At 41.2% G+C, this 22586-nt stretch overlaps 1 protein-coding gene across 2 annotated transcripts in view; it reads left to right on the top strand.

Moving 5' to 3' along the window:
• Positions 1–22586, top strand: part of LOC139952293 (stabilin-2-like) — a 90231-nt gene that overhangs the window by 61061 nt on the left and 6584 nt on the right. For both annotated transcript variants that reach the window (XM_071951391.1, XM_071951382.1), the window contains exons 44-58: positions 669–905; positions 2744–2830; positions 4219–4359; positions 5185–5241; positions 5820–5949; positions 6672–6821; positions 8255–8467; positions 10991–11181; positions 11826–11973; positions 12887–13062; positions 14330–14449; positions 15154–15285; positions 16223–16345; positions 19055–19213; positions 20691–20846. In XM_071951391.1, coding sequence (XP_071807492.1) covers positions 669–905; positions 2744–2830; positions 4219–4359; positions 5185–5241; positions 5820–5949; positions 6672–6821; positions 8255–8467; positions 10991–11181; positions 11826–11973; positions 12887–13062; positions 14330–14449; positions 15154–15285; positions 16223–16345; positions 19055–19213; positions 20691–20846 — 2220 coding nt within the window. The remainder of the gene's footprint in view (positions 1–668; positions 906–2743; positions 2831–4218; positions 4360–5184; positions 5242–5819; positions 5950–6671; positions 6822–8254; positions 8468–10990; positions 11182–11825; positions 11974–12886; positions 13063–14329; positions 14450–15153; positions 15286–16222; positions 16346–19054; positions 19214–20690; positions 20847–22586) is intronic.

Below are 22586 nucleotides of genomic sequence, written 5' to 3'. Positions count from 1 at the left end.
GTGACGCCCGTGTCGTCAAGCAAGACACTTACATGTACCATGATGCTTCGCCTCCGGATGGGACATACATTTGATAAAGCTGTGGTTGTGTAATGTATCTAAAAGAACCCAGTGCACTTATCGTAAAGAGAAGAGGTTCGCCCCAGGGTTCCTGGTTTGTAAACTATAACATGGTGCTACTGTAAAAGGAGTTTTCATAATTCAAAGGTAGTCCCATATACCTTGCAGTAAATGCTGAATGTTGAAGTGCCTTGAGGTACATGTAGATCATGGCACGCCACAGTGGCACGTCATGGCCTAGCGGTTAAGAGCACTGGATTCAAGCTCTGGTGTTTCTGATATGCAGAGTGTGGGTTCGAGTTCCGGATGACACTTGTGTCCATAAGCAAGACACTTAACCTGTGCTTTGTAGAGTTGGGGAGGTAGTGTTTTCTGCTCTGCCAGCCAGGCTTAAAATGGATGATACCCAAGCCTACATGTACATCTGTATGGACTGTACATAGAGGGGGTAACACTGTTTCAGCCCTTGGAGTAGGTGGAAACGGCCCCTGGAAAAATATTTGTAGCCCACACCTTGAAGTGGCCTTCAGGCCTTTGTGTCTGGTGAAAAAGTGCCATAGTTTATTGTAAATTTGACTTCATCTCTTCATTCTTCCACAAAATCACAGCAACCACTGGAACGAGTGGCAGCAAACGCTACGTACAGCATCTTCATTGAGCTGATGGAGAGGTGCGGCCTGTTGGAGGTGTACAATAACCCCATGATGCTTCCCCTGACCGTCTTCATGCCGACCAATCAGGCGTTCATGAGTCTCTACCCGGGCAAGCTGGCCGAGCTACGAGACCCAATGAATATAGAGACCCTGAGAGAGTATCTGAAATATCACATCATATCACACAGGAAGGTAAAGAATTCAATTCAATTCAGTGGACGTTTATTTTTCATGTCGACATTGACAACTAAGCATACAGTTGAAAACAAATAACAATGGACCCTTCCCATGAAATATGCTAATCACATTCACGCATGCGTACAGACCCTGTTGGTTGGCAAACGCCATAGAGATGTGCACTAAGCAGACGCGCAATCGCGTCTGCGTCACGCTCCCATTAGCCGTGTACAAAACAGCGCGATATTCCCTCATTTTGCCAACCAAAACGTTAGTGCGCACGCGCTATGTGCAATTTACATATTTCATGGGAAGGGTCTACATGTATTAGTAGCAAAATGAAATATGGATGCCACATAATTCAGCAGTTACAAAAAATGAATACAAATTTCAAAGATTACCCAGGAAAAAATTCCCATTGAGTCCCATTGATATTTTGAATGGGATTCAATGGGATCCCATTGTTTCAATGGGATTCAATGGGATCCCCTGTGGATCCCATTAGATCCGGTTGAATATGTCCCAAATTCCACCCCAATCCCATTGTATCCCATTAATCCCATTCAAATTTTCAATGGGATCCCATTAAATCCCATTGATTTTTTTCAATGGGAATTTTTTCCTGGGTAATACCTAGTGTTATTAACATGCTGGCCAACATACGGGGGAAAGGTTAAGCATACTGCTTTTGTACATTTCCCTGAGAAAGACAAGGACTTGGACACGACAAGGACAACAATGAAAACAACTAAAAAACAAATAAAAACAACAAAAACAATGAGATGGACCAGACTAATCAATATAAATAATTATCAAAACAACAGTCCTTGTACAGTTAGTGTGTATAATTTCTACAAATGCATATTCACGAGGTGGTGTTTCAGTTTGTTAGAGAATGACTTAAAGGCAGTGGACACTATTGGTAATTGTCAAAGACTGGTCTTCACAGTTGGTGTATCTCATCATATGCATAAAATAACAACCTTCGTCGAAGTTGCAAGATAATATTGAAAGAAAAAAACACTCTTGTCACACAAAGCTGTGTGCTTCCTGATGCTTGATTTTGAGACCTCAGATTCTAAACTTGAGGTCTCGAAATCAAATTCGTGGAAAATTACTTCTTTCTCAAAAACTATGTCACTTCAGAGGGAGCCGTTTCTCACAAAGTTTTATACTATCAACCTCTCCCCATTACTCGTAATCAAGAAAGTTTTATGATGATAATTATTTTGAGTAATTACCAATAGTGTCCACTGCCTTTAAGTGGATGAGAATGTTTAATATTAGAGTTGAGGTTATTCCAGAATAGGGTACCAAGAGATACAATGTTGTTTTTTGAAAAATGCTGTTCGGTTTAAATTTGTATACAAATCACCTTTTGCAGCCAAAAGAATGCATCCAACACAGCAATCCATCACCGATCTTGAACTCTTGGTGGCAGCACACACTGCGGTGCACCGCAGTGTGTGGTGGTACCTTGAACATTTCCGTACAAGTTTACCAGCATTCATTTGTACAAGCGCTTCGCAAAGTAAAAGTCCCAATAACCTGTGACTGTTGAGATGATAGCTGTGTAGCGAAACCCTTAAACTCGTCGCTAGGCAGCAAAGTACAATCCAGGTACAACCGCAGTGTCTGCTGCCACCAAGAGTTCAATGAGGTTTTGACTTGAACCCTCCCCGACTCGAGCAGTGTGAGAGCCTAAATAAGACAGATTCAATTGAAACCTCTATTCAGGAACAAATGTGAAATAATTCAATTGTTTGGACATAGTAGAGCGCAAATGAAAGCTTGTTACCATTCCTATTAATATTAAATACAAAATAAAAAAATTCTTTATACTCTTGTATTAGATTCAGACAACTCAGATGGCGACAAGGGAAATACGTGAAGCTACTTTGCAGGGGTCCAATATTAGTATGGCATGCCAAATGAACCAGGTAAGTTAATATCTTCTCAACCCATTTTATAGAACTTACAAGGGTCCAGTATTAGTATGGCATGCCAGATGAACCAAGTAAGTTAATATCTTCTCAACCCATTTTATAGAACTTACAGGGGTCCAATATTAGTATGGCATGCCAAATGAACCAAGTAAATTTATATCTCCTCAACCCATGCCATAGAACTAATACAAGAGTCCAATATTAGTATTAGGTGCCAAATGAACCAGGTATATTGATATCTTCTCAACCTACATTGTATGCTATAGAACATACAGGGGGCCAATATTAGTATCGCATGCCAAAGGAACCAAGTAAGTTTGTATCTTCTCAACCCTTGCTATAGAACTTAAAGGCAGTGGACACTATTGGTAATTGTCAAAATCCAGTCTTCTTATTTGGTGTATCTCAACATGTACATGTACATAAAATAACAAACCTGTGAAAATTTGAGCTAAATTGGTTGTCAGAGTTGCGAGATAACTATGACAAAAAAACACCCTTGTCACACGAAGTTGTGTACTCTTAGATGCTTGATTTCGAGACCTCAAGTTCTAAACTTGAGGTCTCAAAATCAAATTCGTGGAAAATTACTTCTTTATCGAAAACTACATTACTTCAGAGGGAGCCGTTTCTCACAACGTTTTATACTATCAACCTCTCCCTATTACTACTTACAAATTAAGGGTGTATGCTAATAATGTTTTTAAGTAGTTACCAATAGTGTCCACTGCCTTTAAAGGGGGCCAGTATAAGTAGAGTGCCAGCACATGGGTCGTTGGTTCGAGATTCCCACTCAATTTTTCGTGTAGAAAATTATTTTGGGTAAATTGCTTTACTCAAAAATTTCTCAAAAACTACCTCACCTTAGCAAGGTATATTTAAGAGGAGCTTTCTACCACCATTATCTTTAAACCGTGTAAATTCAAAAGGTAAATCTGTGGACGCTGTGGTGTTTGGGTGTCTCAAAAAAGGACCCAAACCCTTTAAAGGCAGTGGACACTATTGGTAATTGTCAAAGACTATCACAGTTGGTGTATCTCAACATATGCATAAAATAACAAACCTGTGAAAATTTGAGCTCAATCGGTCTTCGAACTTGCGAGATAATAATGAAAGAAAAAAACACCCATGTCACACAAAGTTGTGTGCGTTTAGATGGTTGATTTCAAGACCTTACATGTAAATCTGAGGTCTCGAAATCAAATTTGTGGAAAATTACTTCTTTCTCAAAAACTATGGCACTTCAGAGGGAGCCGTTTCTCACAATGTGTTAAACCATCAATCTCTCCCCATTACTCGTCACCAAGAAAGGTTTTATGCTAAAAAATATTTTGAGTAATTACCAACAGTGTCCACTGCCTTTAACGTGTTTTTATTTGCAGGGCGTGCTGGTTAATGGAGACAGTAAGATCGTTGAGTTTGAGACGGCATATCGTGATGGATTATTCTATGGACTGGACACAGTGCTGGAACCTCCAAGCATCGGAGGGAGATGTGACGATATACAGAACATCACGTTCACAGTGAGTAATAGCTAGGGGTCAATTTCATAGAGCTGCTGTAGCACAAAAAGCAGCCTTAAACTATGCTTACCAGGTAAAGGTTACCAGCTAAACTACCTTGTCACATGTTCAATTTGTGACTGGTATTCTGCTCATTTCTGCTAAGCTGAAACGTGTCAAGCAGCTCTATGAAATTTTGCCTTGGACTGGTTTTCCTAATAATCCTTTGATAGTTGTTTGGAACTTTCTGATTGTGATGTGATCAAGCTTAAATGGGTTGTTTGTCAGAAATATCAGTAGGGAGAAACAATCCAAAACAGGCCAAAAAAGGTTAAAATTTTCAACAGTGTTTTTTTTCTTCAAATAAATCTTGGTTCGTTTTAAGGGACACGTTGCCCTGGATTGGGCAGATTGGTTATTATTGTTATTATTATGAAAAGTGTTTGTACATGTAACTGTTTGTTATAAAATGATCCACTCAAATATGCCTCAAAATTGCGTGTTTTTCCTTTGACTTTGGGAACTAACTCCGGCGACCAATTTTGTAGTAAAAAATATTACTCCACAAAGAATTGGAGTGCAGTCCAAATATATGAATCCAGAACACTTATCGTGGAAGATTAGTGGTTAACCCCGGTGTCTCTGGTTCACATTGCAAGCACCATTGTTTACAGGTTTCCTCAGGCTTGCGAGTGATTAAGTTCACTTATAAGACATTCATGGTTTCATCACTAGAAATAATTAAATAAGAATATTAATAACAAGCTAACCTACAACCTTTTTGATGGAAAAGTTGTACGGGCTAAAAATGTGTTGCCTGTTTTTTTCTTTTCTTCAACTGAACAGACAGACTGTCATTCCTGCAGCCGAACCATCCAATGCCCACTAGGCTCAGTACCAGTTGTGAGTATCCCTAGATAACTGACATCTCTCGTTACATCCAGCAAAAGTGTGAAAATATAACAAAGAAAACAAATCGCAGCACTATGCTGAAATAGATTTGGCTGTTGTTGCTGAGCGGTCTAGTTCACCAAACCCAAGCTCTGTCGCCGATTTCACGAAGTTAGGACGAGTTACTCATCCAAACATAGGATGTCAATGCTTCCTAACGTTTATCATTACAGAACTTAACTCGTCCTAAGTCCTGAGTTAAATCCTAAGTTGGGAAGAGTTTGGTGAAATCGATGGCTGGTGTTGTTAACAGCAGAGTGTGGGTTCGAATCCGGGTCATGACACTTTTACTCTTTGGTAGGATTTCCCAAAGAGTTAAGACTAGTCTCGAGTTAGGACGAGTTACTTGCCCTAACTGAGTTTTTAATATCTCCTAGGTTAGGACTAGTCCTAACTCCTTGTGAACTTGACAATCTGCTTGTTGCCGACAACTCCTTGTGTTTACACTAAATGGGTTTATTAGTTTACAGTGAACAAACATGAATAATATGTTAACGTTGGTTTTCGCTGATTTTGTTTTTGTTTCAAAGGGTGGTAACCTGCGAGATTGCTTCTATTCGGTTGGCTGGTTTGACTATCAGCGTGGATGCGTACAACGTTGTCTCAGACAAAAGAGAGAGCCGAGATGTTGTGAGCGACACTATGGTCCTGACTGTCGAGGTAAGAGTCTCTCTCTCTGTCTCTCTCTCTCTCTCTTCTCAAAACTTATCTTATGTCACAGGTTTTGAATGACTAATTTTGTTGTGTCTGTTTTTCTTTGTGTTGTGTTTTGTTTTTGTTTTTGTTTTTGGTTTTACTGCGCCTTGAACACCCAGCAGTGTAGATATGTGCGCATTACAAGTCTTATTATTACTATTATTTATTATTATTATGTAGTTCTCATATAGTGAATTTAACAATAAAGTATCAGTAACATAACAACAAAACAATTACAATTTATAAGGCCCTATTCCTTCAAGATCTCAGTGCACTAGAAAGAAATTAACATGGAAAAAGGTGAGTCTTTAGCACTTTACGCAGTGCAGATAGAGTAAAGGCCCGGTCCCACTGCAGCGATAACGAGAACGATATCGATAATGACGCAAAGAGAACGCATTACATTGTTTGAATGAGCGTGTGCGAATTCTGCGTGGAGCAATTCGACCAATAGAATGCGTTTTCTTTGCGCCGTGATCGTTATCGTTTTCGTTATCGCTGCAGTGGGACCGGGCCTTAACAGATTCCCTAACCTAATGGCAGTAGGGAGATTGTTCCAGATCATTGGCCCAGCTACACTGAAAGCTTTTTGACCTAGAACTTTGTTTGCTCGGGGAACATTCATGCGAGTGATGTCAAGTTTGCTAATGACTCAAAATTTGTTGCAATGCCTTTTTCCCACACAGAGTGTCCAGGGGGTGTGCGTAATCCATGCAGCTGGCGTGGGGTTTGTGACGACACTTACACTGGTAGCGGGAGGTGCCTATGCGATCAGGGATTTACTGGCGTAGCTTGTGAACTCTGTCAGCGTGGACATTATGGACCAGATTGTGACGGTAAGACCCAGGGGTGCATTTAAGTGACCCCCAAACCAGAGCTTTAGTTATTGGTTATAAAGAGTGCTGGGCGAATAGTGAAATTTTGTTATTCGGATACCGCTGTCCAACTATCCGAAATTAACCGGATATTCGCATAGTTTTTTCGCCGCTAGAGGGCGCTATTTAAAAAAATAAAAATAAAAACATATTAAAAAACATATTTTTTTGCCGCTAGAGGGCGCTGTTCGTTTGTGAATGAGATCTTATGGGCCGATTGATATAAGTTTTAGACAGTGTCACTCGGTTCATTCATAAAAATGACCGGATCTAATTTAAAGATGGCGATTTGCTTTTTCTTTTGATCGTGATTGACTCTACGTGAAGGAAAACTTTTGTAATCTTTGAACAAGTTACGTCCGAAATTTCATTGTTTTAACTCTTCACGGAGGTGAGCATAGTTAAATACTTAATTTATGCTGTTTTTACTGTCTTAATAATAGAAGTTTCATAAGGATTCAGACAAAACATTCATATCAGTTGTCGCCCGACGTCCGCGGATGTTCGGATATTAAAGAATATCCGGTTACTCGGTTGTAATTACAGAATTATCCGGTTTGTAAATAGGTATTCGCGCCCTATGCGGATATCCGGTTAAGAAAAAAAAGGCATTCGCAGTTACGAATAGGAAAACCTATTCGCCATTAACCGGATATTCGAATGATTCACCCAGGCCTAGTTATAAGGGCTTTCAGATACCTGAGAAAGGCTTCAGGCCTGAAGTCTTTCTCAGATTCAAACATTTTCGTGATAAAGTACCTCTTTCTCAAAACTACCTTACTTCAGAGGGAGTTGTTTCTTTCAATGTTTTATACTACCGAACAGCTCTCTGTTGCTCGTTTCCAAGTAAGTTTTTGATATTATTCAATTAGGTTAGACCTTTAGATGTTAACAAGTTGTTAACTCGTTTGATTTTGCATTCTTCCGTTACCAAAAGACAAATCACAAAGCAGGGAATCGTTGGTTTGAGTCTCTGCTAAGCCCCAATGGATTTCTACTTTAAGCAGCTGCAGATAACTGCATGAACAAATCTAATGGCGTTTCAATAAAAAAAATTGTCCATGGAATTAGCTGCATTTTTAAGAGTGCAAGAAATTATCTTTTTGCACAGATTTGCGCCAGAGTCGGGCCTAACCAAATAGGTTTGGTTTCAGACAGGCGAACATTTACATTGGCTCAGCTCATGACCAGATCGACATCTGGAACGAAGGCGCTCTGGAGGCAACAGTTGATCTTTCCACATCTCACGCGTCCAGTTGCTCCCTCCCGACTGTTTCAGCCGTCAAACTTTGCATGTACTTAAATTCAGAATTTGGTTCGGCCCAACTCTGGAGGGCCTGTCTGAAACGGGTGTTTATTTACTACCAAAGAACTTTATCTGTTTTTATTTCCAGAGTGTCAATGCACAAGGAATGGTCAATGTGAAGATAGTGTGTCTGGTACCGGCCGCTGTTTCTGTGATGCAGGCTACAGCGGCATTCAATGTGAGACCCAGCTGTCTGTGATACCAGTCTGTGACCCACCGTGTCACATGAACGCAGTGTGTCGTCAGAGGAATCAGTGCCAGTGTCGACCGGAATACTATGGCAGTGGCTACTCATGTACAGGTAGGTATTCTCATAGTTTGGTCTATTTGGTAAAGTGTTAAGACTTCAATGCCTCCATGCCCCTGGTCAATGCCTCCATGCCTCTGGTCATTGCCTCAATGCCCCTGGTCATTGCCTCTATGCCCCTGGTCATTGCCTTAATGCCCCTGGTCATTGCCTCTATGCCCCTGGTCATTGCCTTCATGCCCCTGGTCATTGCCTCAATGCCCCTGGTCATTGCCTCTATGCCCCTGGTCATTGCCTCTATGCCCCTGGTCATTGCCTTAATGCCCCTGGTCATTGCCTCTATGCCCCTGGTCATTGCCTCCATGCCCCTGGTCATTGCCTCCATGCCTCTGGTCATTGCCTTAATGCCCCTGGTCATTGCCTCTATGCCCCTGGTCATTGCCTTCATGCCCCTGGTCATTGCCTCTATGCCCCTGGTCATTGCCTCCATGCCCCTGGTCATTGCCTCTATGCCCCTGGTCATTGCCTCTATGCCCCTGGTCATTGCCTCCATGCCCCTGGTCATTGCCTCAATGCCCCTGGTCATTGCCTCTATGCCCCTGGTCATTGCCTCTATGCCCCTGGTCATTGCCTCCATGCCCCTGGTCATTGCCTTCATGCCCCTGGTCATTGCATCCATGCCCTTGGTCATTGTCTCTATGTCCCTGGTCATTGCCTCCATGCTCCTTGGTTATTGCCTCCAGTGTGTCAGAGGAACCAGTGCCAGTGCAGGCCGGAATGCTATGGCAGTGGTACTCATGTACAGGTAGATATTCCCATAGTTTGTACTGTATAGATGGATGGCACATGATGTCGTTGACTGCCATCTTTGATGAAACGTTATGCGCTGCGTGTAGTTGCATGTGCCAGAAACGCGCACACCTGATAGGCTAACATTGGCTGAGAGTTATGCGCTGCGTGTAGTTGCATGTGCCAGAAACGGCCACACCTGATAGGCTAACATTGGCTGAGAGTTATGCGCTGCGTGTAGTTGCATGTGCCAGAAACGCGCACACCTGATAGGCTAACATTGGCTGAGAGTTATGTGCTGTGCGTGGTTGCATGTGCCAGAAACGCGCATGCCTGATAGGCTAACATTGGCTGAGAGTTATGCGCTGCGTGTAGTTGCATGTGCCAGAAACGCGCACGCCTGATAGGCTAACATTGGCTGAGAGTTATGCGCTGCGCGTAGTTGCATGTACCAGAAATGCGCACACCTGATAGGCTAACATTGGCTGAGAGTTATGCGCTGCGTGTAGTTGCATGTGCCAGAAACGCGCACGCCTGATAGGCTAACATTGGCTGAGAGTTATGCGCTGCGCGTAGTTGCATGTACCAGAAATGCGCACACCTGATAGGCTAACATTGGTTGAGAGTAATGTGCTGTGCGTGGTTGCATGTGCCAGAAACGCACATGCCTGATAGGCTAACATTGGCTGAGAGTTATGCGCTGCGTGTAGTTGCATGTACCAGAAATGCGCACACCTGATAGGCTAACATTGGCTGAGAGTTATGCGCTGCGTGTAGTTGCATGTGCCAGAAACGCGCACGCCTGATAGGCTAACATTGGCTGAGAGTTATGCGCTGCGCGTAGTTGCATGTACCAGAAATGCGCACACCTGATAGGCTAACATTGGTTGAGAGTAATGTGCTGTGCGTGGTTGCATGTGCCAGAAACGCACATGCCTGATAGGCTAACATTGGTTGAGAGTTATGCGCTGCGTGTAGTTGCATGTGCTCATATTCTGTACCTTCTGGAGACCAAGGACATAACAAAAAAAGGAAAAATCATAAGGAAATTCTGAAGGCAAAGGAATTTTGTGTACAAAGCCTCAGCGCCTAATTTCATGACTCTGCTTACTGGACATACGATATATATTCTCCACCTACTTTCATGTGCAGAATCTCTGCGTTAGTTGTGTAAGCGTTGAATACCTATACTCATTAACCAAATTCCCAACTAACCTGCAAAATATGCTTAAAGTAAGCGCAGAATTCCCTGCTTCCGCAAGCCCCGATTCTTTGCTTATGGTATTAAGCAGAGCCATGAAGTTGGGCCCTGGTATGAGGTGAGAGGATGATTTCTTTCATCGCCCTTAAAGACACTGGACACTATTGGTAATTTTCTCAGACAAGTATTTTCACTTGGTGTATCTCAACATATGCATAAAATAAAAAAACCTGTGAAAATTTGAGCTCACTTAGTCGTCCAAGTTGCCAGATAGTAAAAAAACACCTGTGTCACTTGAATTGTGTGCTTTCAGATGCTTGATTTCAAACCATCAAAACCTTATTCTGAGGTCTCGACATCAAATACGTGGAAAATTACTTCTTTCTTTGGTAACTCTGTTACTTTAGAGAGAGCCGTTTCTCACATACTATCCAACAGCTCCCCATTACTTGTTACCAAGTAAGGTTTTATGCTAATAATTATTTTGAGCAATATCCAATAGTGTCCAGTGCCTTTAATACAATATCCCCTTATTGCTTTATTTATGCGGCCGTTTACAAAAATAACTCAATTTTGTTTGTTCTCAGTAATCAACCAATGCATCAACAACAATGGCGGGTGTAGTATGTACGCCAACTGTACCCAGGTTGGCACGGAAGCTGATTGTCGTTGCCATGCCAACTACGAAGGTGACGGCCATGTTTGCCAGCCCGTAGACCCCTGTATGGTGAACAATGGCGGATGTCATCAGGATGCAATGTGCAAGCTAACCGGTCCGGTGAGTTCTTAACAACTGAATTCATGATATAAAGTGACCTCTACCGGTTTCCAATTTGTGCTATTAAAGCAGAATCCACGTTTGCCTCCTGGGCCCAATTTCATAAAGTCTGTAAGCACATAAACTTGCAAAGCACAGAAAAGTTTCTCTTGGGCAAAAACAGGTTACCAGCCAAAATTGCACGAGGTTTGCATTTTTGTGTTTGGTGCCCCTATCAATTTTTGTCAAGCATGAAAGATACTTAATGAAATTGGGCCCTCGGCTGCATGCCTAAGCACAGACAGTAGCTTAGCACACACAATTTTGCTAACAATTATAAGGTTACAAGCCAAAGTCTGATTTCACTTGTAGTATTTGTGACTGGTTTCCTGCTCATTTCTGCTAAGTGGATAATTGTTAAGCAACATTTTCTGCTTAAAGCTCTTCAAAGAGTGATCTCATGCATTCTATAGCATTTTCTGGCTGGCAAGATGCCTCAGATCAGCTGCTGTTTTTATGTAAAAAGAAATTGTTAATGACGAGGGTGAACTAATCTTGATATTTCTCTTTTTGTTTCCCTAATAAATTCACCATTGCCAAAGAAAACCTTTTAATGTTTGCTAAAAACCATTCACAATTCTCTTTTCACATTGTTCTCTCAAAAGAATGCCAGATCTTGCACATGTATCCCCCCTCTTCAGGGAGATGGAATAGTCTGTTCAGAGCCAAACAACAGACCCGGCCAAGGATGTTCCATTGATAATGGGGGATGTCACATAAATGCCATCTGTATAGATGGCACTAATAATCCTGGTAAGTGATTGGACAATAGGGTACAACAATTTTGTAGGTGATAAAGATTTGTTTTTCCATTTCTATACCACACACAAAGATCGTTATTGGCCTTTATTTTGTAATGTATTTACTGCTTTAACGCTCCAAATCTTAATGTTGGACAGATTGCTATCCAATATGGATAATTATAGGTCGCTTTGCAGCATTGTTCCCAAAATAATAATTTACCGCCTGTGTGTCCAACTGGGGCAAAGTCATTTTCCCAAGTGTATATCTACTTGCTTGATGTATATTATGTTCTTTAGAGAATTTGCCCTGCTGTATATTCTACTACCGCTTAGTGGATCGAGTGGACTTCTCGCTGTTAACTTTACTTCCGCGGATTGGGTTCTTAATTGGTCTTGAAAGTAGTAATCCCGCCCGATTTCCTACCTTCTGCCTAGGTAGTAGTTAATAAGCAAAGCAGCTCTCCCGAGAAGTCTCCCAAATTCTGAAATATTTACTCCACGACATTAGAATATAAAGACCCATTGCACAATTCGCAGCCCACTCACTTGCACCTGTCCTGTCCATTTTGGGAGTAACACATTTGCACAAACATGCACAAAAAACGTGACTCTCAAATTGACGCACATTGTTCGGAGGTGCGTTTTGCGTTGTGCAAGGGGCCTCTAGAAATCAATAGACCCCCCTTTGCAATGCGAAACTCTACTACAATGTACTACATGTACACTGAGGTCATGCGCATGTTTTATGGGGCTATCGAAAGACTATTATTCTAAAGAACATAATCTACCTAGTTATTATTATTATTATTATTATTATTATAAGTAGATATACACATGGTGTTACCGCAAACCAAACATTGATACCTCGCCAAGCAATGCCTCAAATCCCATGTATTATACCATCTTTATCTGGCCCTCTACAGTTGGTCCGCCCATAACCCTACCTACGGGTAGACAACCCTTTGATGGGGACGGTCTGCCGCCCTCTACCGGGGTGAGATGCCAATGCAAAGAAGGCTACATCGGGACTGGAGTGTTGTGTAACGGTAACGCATTGGAGACGCTGTCCAACATGAGGAATTTATCCATATACTATCAAGTGAGTGGTTTACGCTTTTGTTACTGTCTGTCTGTACATGTATGTCTTGATCACTGGTAACCACATATAAAAAAAATGAAACTTCCATCCTTGTCTGCTCTCCATTTAATTTGTCTTTCTTTCAACGCTATGGATGTAAATTTAGAATTGAATTTCATACATGTACATATACATACGTACAACAGAATATTTAAATGGTGTCAGAAGCCATACAACTGTTAACTGCCGTGTAGCCAGGGATCACACCCAAATTACGATACAACCTGGGAAGCGGCAGCCAGGGGATCACCTTAAGGGGATGCGACTTTTTGTTTCTGATACCAATATAAACCACAAGCGAAACTGACTGGGTAAATTTTGAAATGATTTTTGGGGTTGAACAAAGAATTGACTAGAGTGGGATTCGAACCAACGACCTCCGGATTAACGTGCCGGCGCTCTACCAACTGAGCTATCTAGCCCTATATTGGCGGTGTCCCTATTTTGTCAATATCTTTGTTCGGGGTGCCAGTCAGGAGCCATACAACCATTAACTGCCGTGTAGCCAGGGATTACACCCAAATGACGATACAACCTGGGAAGTGGCAGCCAGGGGATCACCTTAAGGGGATGCGACTTTTTGTTTCAGATATCAAAATAAACCACAAGGGAAACTGACTGGGTAAATGATTTTGGGGGTTGAACAAAGAATTGACTAGAGTGGGATTCGAACCAACGACCTCCGGATTAACGTGCCGGCGCTCTACCAACTGAGCTATCTATTTTCCACTTATCAACCTTTTGATTATCTTAAGTATGAAATAAGGGATTAAAAGAGTTCTTAAACTGCTGTTTAAAACCTTGCAGGATCTTGGCCGTGTGATAAAGGCCCGAGACGAATTCACTACTCTTTTATTCCCATTCATAAATGCCTTTTTGGTTAAAAGGAGTAATAAAGTAAGAAACTCTGTAAAACCTATCCCTTTTTTCGACATTGTTGAGCTCTGTACGTGTGTTGCATTTTTATGACTGAGACAGTTTTCGGATATTCATTCCTGCGCATAGTATGAATTTAAACGTATCCGAAACAACCGGTTATAAACAGCTCCAGCTGGTCATTATCAACTGTTTAAACACCCCCACGTGTCGCGCTCTCCATCAATAGGAATAACGAAACTGAGGTATTTATGAATTACATTTAATGACCTTGTAGCAGTGAGCAGATTGTATGCACAATTTTGCTTTATGACTGATGACGATGCTATTTTACTTCTTCTTGATCCACTAGGCGCTCCTTGTGTTTGCAAAGCAATCTACAGCAGGAGTCAAGCTAACAGATTCCCTGAGGAACGCCAACTCTAAACTCACCCTGTTTATCCCAGTCAACTCTGCGGAATTAGCTAACACCGTAAGTGGAAATCTCTCTGATAAGCTCTGTTCACACTACTGCAAACATTCCCAGGATAGTCCTGGGGGAATTTTAGCCCTGTGCACCACCACCCCCTGGCAAGTTTTGTTTCACACTCTCCTGGAGAAAAATAAACACTCATAATGGCTTACTTGACACACTTCAAAGCTGGGATAGCCATTCCAATGGACATAACTAAAAAGCCCTTTTCACGCTAGTCTATTTCCCATGGGGCAACCCAGGGGAATAACGACCGGCCTTTTCACACTTGAATCGCTTTACCCCTGATCTTCCCCATCAAGTGGGCATACCCCTGGGAATAGCGACCCCAACTTTGGAGTTGGGGTAAGCGGTAAAGCCCTGGAGTCTTCTTGAACTGGCAGGGCCTGTGGAGTAGGGACTTAGGCAGGGACAGTGTAAAAGACACTTGACACTATAAGCTTAGTTCGGGAGTACAAAACAACCAGGAATCTGCGATCTTCAAATAAATCCCTTCTGACTCCCCCAGTTATCAAAACCAAGTCGTACAGTTCCTGCTCTTTCCAATATGCAGCAGTTCAGTTATGGAACAGTCTTCCAGAGGTTGTTAAACGGGCTGAGACATCAGAACAATTCAAAACCTGGTTAAATAATAATTAATAGTATTAATTTTGACTCTGGGAATTTGTTGTTAACTTTTTTTGTTAATCTCTTCTTCGTTTCAGACCTTCACTGGTATGTTGATTGGTAATCACATAGTAACGGATCAGATGTTGCTTAGAAACCAGCTAGTTAACGGGAGTAACATGATCTCGTGGTCACAGGGCAAGCTGGTGGTGGACATTGCCAATGTGGATGTAAGTATCCTCCTAGATACTGGCCCGTTTTCAACTTTGACCCTTATGGCTGGTAACACCAGTGTTAATGCCTGATTTTGTTGTGTACATGAGTACCAGCTAGCTGGAATTCTGTACCCGTTCAACCAATGAAATTCACCGACTGGTACACAAGAAGCCTGATTATATTCTAGACAGGCAAAGATAGAGGAAGAACTTGACTTAACACACATGTCAATGAAATGATTTCTGACACAGACATCTTTTATTTGCTTTCCCAAAATATTTCCCTCCCCCTTTCTGCTCTTGTCTGCAGAAACTGAATGCAATAATAGACTGTACAATTCTTGCACAGAAAGAGCAAAATCAGCCATTTATAGACCATATAGACCATGTGAACTTTGTTTACAATAAGTGTGACCTTGTACATTCTTTGAGTATTCTGGCAGGCAAGATACTGCACAGGTCATATGGAAAAGTTGACATTTTGTGTCATAATTTCCACATAAAACCAAGAGTTATGAAAGTAAAAGCTGGTCAAGTTTTGAGATGTGCCCCCTTTCATCATATCAAAAGTTGATAAGAATTACACAGTGCAATCTCCATAAAATACAAGATTTTATGTTTTCTTCCATTGGGCTGTGTACAAATCGTGCCTGCAGGAAGTCCAGGCTCTGTGGCTCATTTGTAAACATGTGATGTCAGAGGTCACATCGCCTATAAGCAGCTTTATGAAATTGGGCCAGAGTGTGTAGTTTCTTTGTAAATGGGGTTTCTTTACAAAAAAAGAGAAGCGTCGTTTTCCCACGTTTTAAAGTTTGTTTCAAACTGTCAATACTATTATTAACAAATTTGTAAGATAACACACAAATCGAAATTGTATTAATAAGAAAACTGTTCTTTGAATTTTTGTAAACATGACTCAGTTTTCGATATAATTGTTTTCCTTCTTTGACAGAAATCGGTGAGAATCAATGGCGTACCAATTGCAGTATTTGACATTCCTACCACCAATGGTATCTTACACATCACGTCACTTCCAATCCAGGTTATTAAACCAAAGTCTTCAGATGATATTTCTGTAAGTAGCAAGAAACTTTCCAGTATTCTTTTTAGATTTTGTAATAACAATAATAATAACAATAACTAGAGGTTAAGTGTTTGTAAAAACGAACACAGAGGGGTTTCGGCTGGTGGAACAAAAATAGAATATAAACACACTGATGGACTACCTAATGTTAGATTTTTAAGATGTGCGATTAGACAGTTGGGAAGCCATTGAATACAAATTGTCACAAACAGGTAGGCGCTATACATGTAACAAGGTGATGATGCCTCTATCATGGAGAGTTTTTGTTTAAATTTGTTTTTATAAAATTCAACTTGAAAACAGTGGCAAGCAAACACTGGCAAGCAAAAAACAATGCCAACGCACGGGATCGCGGGAGGGGGGAGGCACGGAGGCGCAGGCTAGATATGAGACGGGAGATTGACTCGGGCACACGGTGGGACAGGGAGTTGGGGAAAGGCAAAATAAATGACGTGAAAAAAATTAAGTGATATGATGAGGTCAGGGGGAAAGGAAAAGAGACTTGAAAACGATACAGGACAGGAAAATAATAAACTGAACGGGAACAAAATAAACGAAATGGGGTATAAACAGGACTGAGAAAGAACCACTAGCGGGACTCGCTTGAAACTGGAAAATATAGATGGATCGACAAAATAATGCAGAAACGGAAAAAAACGGGCAAGTGTAAGATTTCAAAAGCACTAAGAATCGTCTTTACTTAGGATGGGTGGTTTGCCACAGTGATTTGTCATAATTATTGTGACCCTGCTCTAAACTTACCCTCCCCCGAACACAACGCTACATCTGCAGCATTTTATACGAAGGGCTTTCTAGTTTACACATCGGGATGCGGGATTGGAAAACTCACCATGTAACCGAAAGTCAGACAACCAGAAAAACTTAAATATCCTCACGCAAGGGGGGAAAACATGAAACAAACACTATTTATTGGGAAATGGTGCAGCTATAGACTGATTTCCGTGTTTGGGTTTTCATTAATCTGTCGATTTGTTCGGAATTTACGTGAATTCCGTGCCATGCCACAGGCTTTTTAACGTGTACTTAAGGAATAGTATGGCAAGTCGGCACCGAAAATGACGAAGTCGTCGGCTTGCCACAAATTTTAAAACATCTATAAAACAGGTAAGAATGACGCAATGGTGACGTCAAGTATTGGAATAACTAAGTTAAGTTATAAGCTACAATTTGGAGTGTAATGTGTAACGATGGGACATTGTTTAGTACAAGATTATTTCATAACAAAATTTGTGTACAAACCTTATGGGAATAGGGCCGTTAAGAAAAATAATAATAATAAGAATAATAATAAAAATTTTAAAAATCTCTACGATTACACTAGGCGTTTCGGCTGTTAGGCCGAAACCCCTAATAATTGTGGCTTCTTATATAGCGCACATGTCCGTCACCCAGTGACGCTCCTGGCACTGTAACATACAGTATTTCCTACCAGATGTGGGACTACTTTGGAATTATGATACCTAATTTTGATAGCACCATGTAATGCTTATACAAGGTGCTGTGGCGCAATGTGCTGCCGATCGGACCAGGAACACCTCTCTCTTTTCGATAAGTGCACTGTTTTTTTTTTTACATGCGTTACATAACACATTGGACCAACGTCTTAACGTCCCATCCGAAGGACGAAGCAATGGTTAAGTGTCACGGCTGGGGGTCCAATACTGTGTTTATATTCCACTGATCCCCTGCCTTTATGGTTGGAATTATTCATACATACAACAGAGCATTTTTATAAAGCACTTTTCCAGATAAGATCAAAGCGCTATAAAGTGAGCAAACCAATGGGAAAATACAACAACATATTGCACTTGGAAACAGTTTAAGAGTTTTCTTGAACATTGGCAAAGAGTTGCAATTTTTTAATGGGTATTGGGAGGTTGTTCCATATTCGGGGAGCAATAAAGGAGAAAGTCCGGTTGTCTGTTGAGTGTTCGGTTAGGCGTGTGGTATTAGAAGCTGATCGCAAGCTTGAGAGTGGCGGTTGGTAGAGAGCAAGGCAAGATGATAAGTAGCCTGGGGCTATTCCAAGAAGGCATTTAAACACAGTAAAACTAAAACATTGAAAGTTTATAGGCCCACCATAAAACCATTTGTATTTTTGGACCTGAGGTTTGCGAAGGGTAGAGGTTGATGTTGTGTATAAGAAAACCTTTGGAGCGCTACAGTTTCCCAGGTTGTATACTCTCCAGGGAGCTGAGAAATGTAAAAGGAATGTTATTGGCCCAATGACCATTTCACTGATGTCAAGTGCCCTGAGTCAGTTTTTGTGAATTGTGCTATAGACCATGTGAACTTTGATAACAATAAGTGTGACCTTGTACATACTTTGGTTTGTATGGCAGGCAAAACACTGCACTGGTCATATGGGAAAGTTGACATTTTGTGTCATAATTTCCACATAAAACCAAGAGTTATGAAAGTAAAAGCTGGACAAGTTTTGAGATGTGCCCCCTTTCATCATATCAAAAGTTGATAGGAACTGGACAGTGCAATCTCTGTAAAATATAGGATTTTATGTTTTCTTTCATTAGGCTGTGTACAAATCGTGCCTGCAGGAAGTCCAAGCTTGGTGGCTCTTTTGTAAACATGTGGTGTCACAGGTCACATCGTCTACAATATATAATAACTAGTTATCATTATTTTTAGTATTATTAGAAATGTTTTTTGCTTCTTCTTCAGAATTCATCAGCTAAGCTGTCTGGTAGCAGACTTTTTGCCAGTGTCCTCATCACAATCTTTGTCGTCATCTTCATCTTCATTGTCATTTTTATTATCGTCATAAAAGTAAGAAGAAAAAAGAACGCTGACTCCAGACAAGTCGTCTCACGATATCGTGTGGTAAGTTAATGGACAACTAGTCAGGTGCTAGTTTTTGTTTTAAAAAACTTCTTTGGAAAGCAATCCTCTCTCGAAGTTTTGAGAAATCCTCAACGAGAATTATGCCCTGTAAATTTGAGCATCTCTCCCCTTCTGGAAAAAGTTTGCTTTCCTAATTTCAAACTAGGTAACCACAGAGAGATTGTTCGTCTGTTGATCAGGCACCTATATATAGTTGACGCTATTTGGGTCGAACTTGGCGCCTGGGCCCAATTTCATAGAGCTGCTAAGCACAAAAATTTGCTTAGCATCAAATTTCTTCGTTGATAAAAACAGGATTACCAACCAAATTTCCACATGATTTTCAGGATAAGCAAGCAACAGCTGAATACCAGTAACACGCAATATGCAACAGCTGGAAATTTGGTTGGTAATCCTGTTTTTATCAAGGAAGAAGTTTCATGCTAAGCTAATTTTTGTGCTTAGCAGCTCTATGAAATTAGGCCCTGGTTTGACCACAAACAGATGGAAACACAAAGGATAACATCAAGGGTGGGAAGAGGGAGAAAAAGTAATAAGTTTATGTATGAGGCGCAGGCTAAAAAGGGGGGATAACTGTGGGGAAAATGAGAAGGCAAAGTTTTTTAGTCATTTCCTTCTTGGATGTTCAGACCATGGGGTTGAATGGTCTGAAGGCGCCTTATCCACAGTTTCTCACAAATTAAACAAACAGTCTCTCTGTGGTTACCTAGTGCCTCAATGCCCTGTAAAATCATGTCAGAAATGGATTAATTAGGAAGGTTCTTACCGGTCTTCCTCAGAGCACACTAAATCGTCTCCAGTCAGTACAGAATGCTGCAGCACGTCTTCTAACTGGTACTAGAAAATTCAATCACATCACCCCCATACTCTATAAACTCCACTGGCTTCCTGTCAATCAGCGAATTCAATTCAAAATCATCATACTCACATTCAAGGCACTACATGGATCAGCTCCGTCCTACATACACGATCTCTTGACACCCCTTACAACTAGACCAAATCTAATTCGGTGTGATTCGGACTGCATATTTTTTTTCCCATGACAAACGTGGGTAGATTGCATCCGGGTGTGAGCAGGACAAACGTGGGGTAATAAAATGTGTGCCCTAGTTCGTCATGGAAAAAAATATGCGGACGGGCCGCTGGACAACGGACGAGTTGACTTTTCTATTCGAGTTGAGCTTTTAAGTTGAAAGCACAACAGTCAATGGTACAACGATCGAGCAGGTTAAACGGTCGAGTTGGTCGGAATCGAGTTGGCAAGCGGTGGTGGTCGATTTGACTGGAATCCAAGCTTTTCAACCACGATTTAAAACATTACATGGCTGCCACCATGGACGTCAAATGTGACATACCGATCAATCTATACGGATTTTGGGCACAACAAAAGTTGATCATGAAAACTCCTATGAAAACGAACTAAATTATGTACCTTTAATTTTTTTCTACAAATCAGAGAGATAATGATGAGGGAAATGTTACGTTTGCTTGCCACGGTGATACGATAGACGAAGAAGAAGAGAGTTCGGAGCCAACTTTCCCCAATCCAACATTCCACAAGAGGTCTTTTGAATTGGCTGGCATGGACGACGACACAGTAGGTTTTGCAGAGGTAAGTCCAGTAAAAAGGAAAGGCCAAACCATTTCAAAGTTGATTCATTTTGGTTTTACTCTTACACCGATGTATGTTAGCACTGTTTTCTTTTCCCAGTACTGTGAACAAAAATCACAGGCATATTACTCAGTAGGGTTTCAAACCCACAACCTTTTCAATTCTAGAGCAGTGTCTTACGAGCTAGACCACCGAGTTTGCCCGGTGTCTAGAGGCAGTTTGAATCCTATGTTTTAGCAAAGGGTACCGCAAAGATTTTATATGTTAAATTTGCAACGGGGACAAAAACATTGTAATTTGGCTTTACCCTTACACTGATGTGTGTTAGCATTGTATACTTTCCCAAGTTCTGTGAACAAATCACAGTCATATTAGTCGGGTGGGATTCAAACCCACAACAACCTTTGCACTTTGCAATTCTAGCGCATTGTCTTACCAACTAGACCACCGAGATTGCTTGGTAGCTACAGGCAGTTCGAATCCCATATTTTAGCAGTGGGTACCGCATCGACTTAATAAATGTAGATGCTAAATTTATAATAATTTGGGGGCTAATCGTCCTTACTCGCAGCTAAGAGCTGAATTGCGAAGGACACGGCTACAACGTGTTCGAGAAGCAGGCATGCAAGGGCGCATTCAGCTGCCAGCCACATCAACCCATTATGACCACGGAGAACAGCCACGATCGAAAGTGTTTGATTTTTTCCTGAGGGAGGAAAACCGGATAGTCTGGAAAACCGGATAGTCTGGAAAACCCTCGTGGCACAGCAGAGAACCAACGCACAACTCAACTCACATATAGCCTCGACCGGGAATCGAACCGGGGTCACCTTGGTGAGAGGCGAGCGCTTTACGCACAAGCCAACCGTGCCCAATTTGCATTGGGTATAAAGAATAGTCATTTTGGTTTGACCCTTACACCGATCTGTGTTAGGACTGTATACTCAGTACTTTCCCGAGCTCTGTTAAAAACAGATATCACCTACATATTACTTTGGAGGGCGCCAAACCCACAACCTTTGAAATTAGAGCAGTTTCTTACCCACTAGACCAACGCAATTGCCCGGTAGCTAGATGGCACCACTAACATAAAATAATGCTAGCTCTGCCCTGATTTTCTGTAAGTAAATCTCTATTGGCTAATAATGTAGTGATTGTGAGTGCCAAAAAGTGCATTTGTTTTTAATGGTGCCATAACAAGTGTTTTAATGCTAACTTTAGTAGCGAACTTATACTGTGTGTTTGTGCTTAGATACAAAAGCGTGCATTGATTGCTAACAAAGTAGTTTAAGGAATTTAATAGGATTACAAAGAACAAACATGTGATTAAAATCTCTGTTTAGAGAAGTGTTGTTTCTTAAAGGCAGTGGACACTATTGGTAATAATTACTCAAAATAATTTTTAACATAAAACCTTACTTGGTAACAAGTAATGGGGAGCTGTTGCAGATAGCATAAAACACTGTTAGGAACGGTTTCCTCTGAAGTAACGTAGTTTTCGAGAAAGAAGTAATTTTCCACGAATTTGATTTTGAGACCTTAGAATTAGACTTTGAAGTCTTGAAACCAAGCATCTGATTTTTGAAAGCACACAACTTCGTGTCACAAGGGTGTTCCATTATTATCCCGCAACCTCGGCGACAAATTTAGCTCAAATTTTTACAGGTTTGTTATGACAATTACCATCAGTGTCCAGTGTCTTTAAGAGCTGCACATCATCTTTGTGTCTTCTGCTGAAAC

Source organism: Asterias amurensis, chromosome 2 (assembly GCF_032118995.1).
Source record: "Asterias amurensis chromosome 2, ASM3211899v1".
NCBI classification, from domain to species: Eukaryota; Metazoa; Echinodermata; class Asteroidea; order Forcipulatida; family Asteriidae; genus Asterias; species Asterias amurensis.
This window is presented reverse-complemented; position numbering and strand designations above follow the sequence as displayed.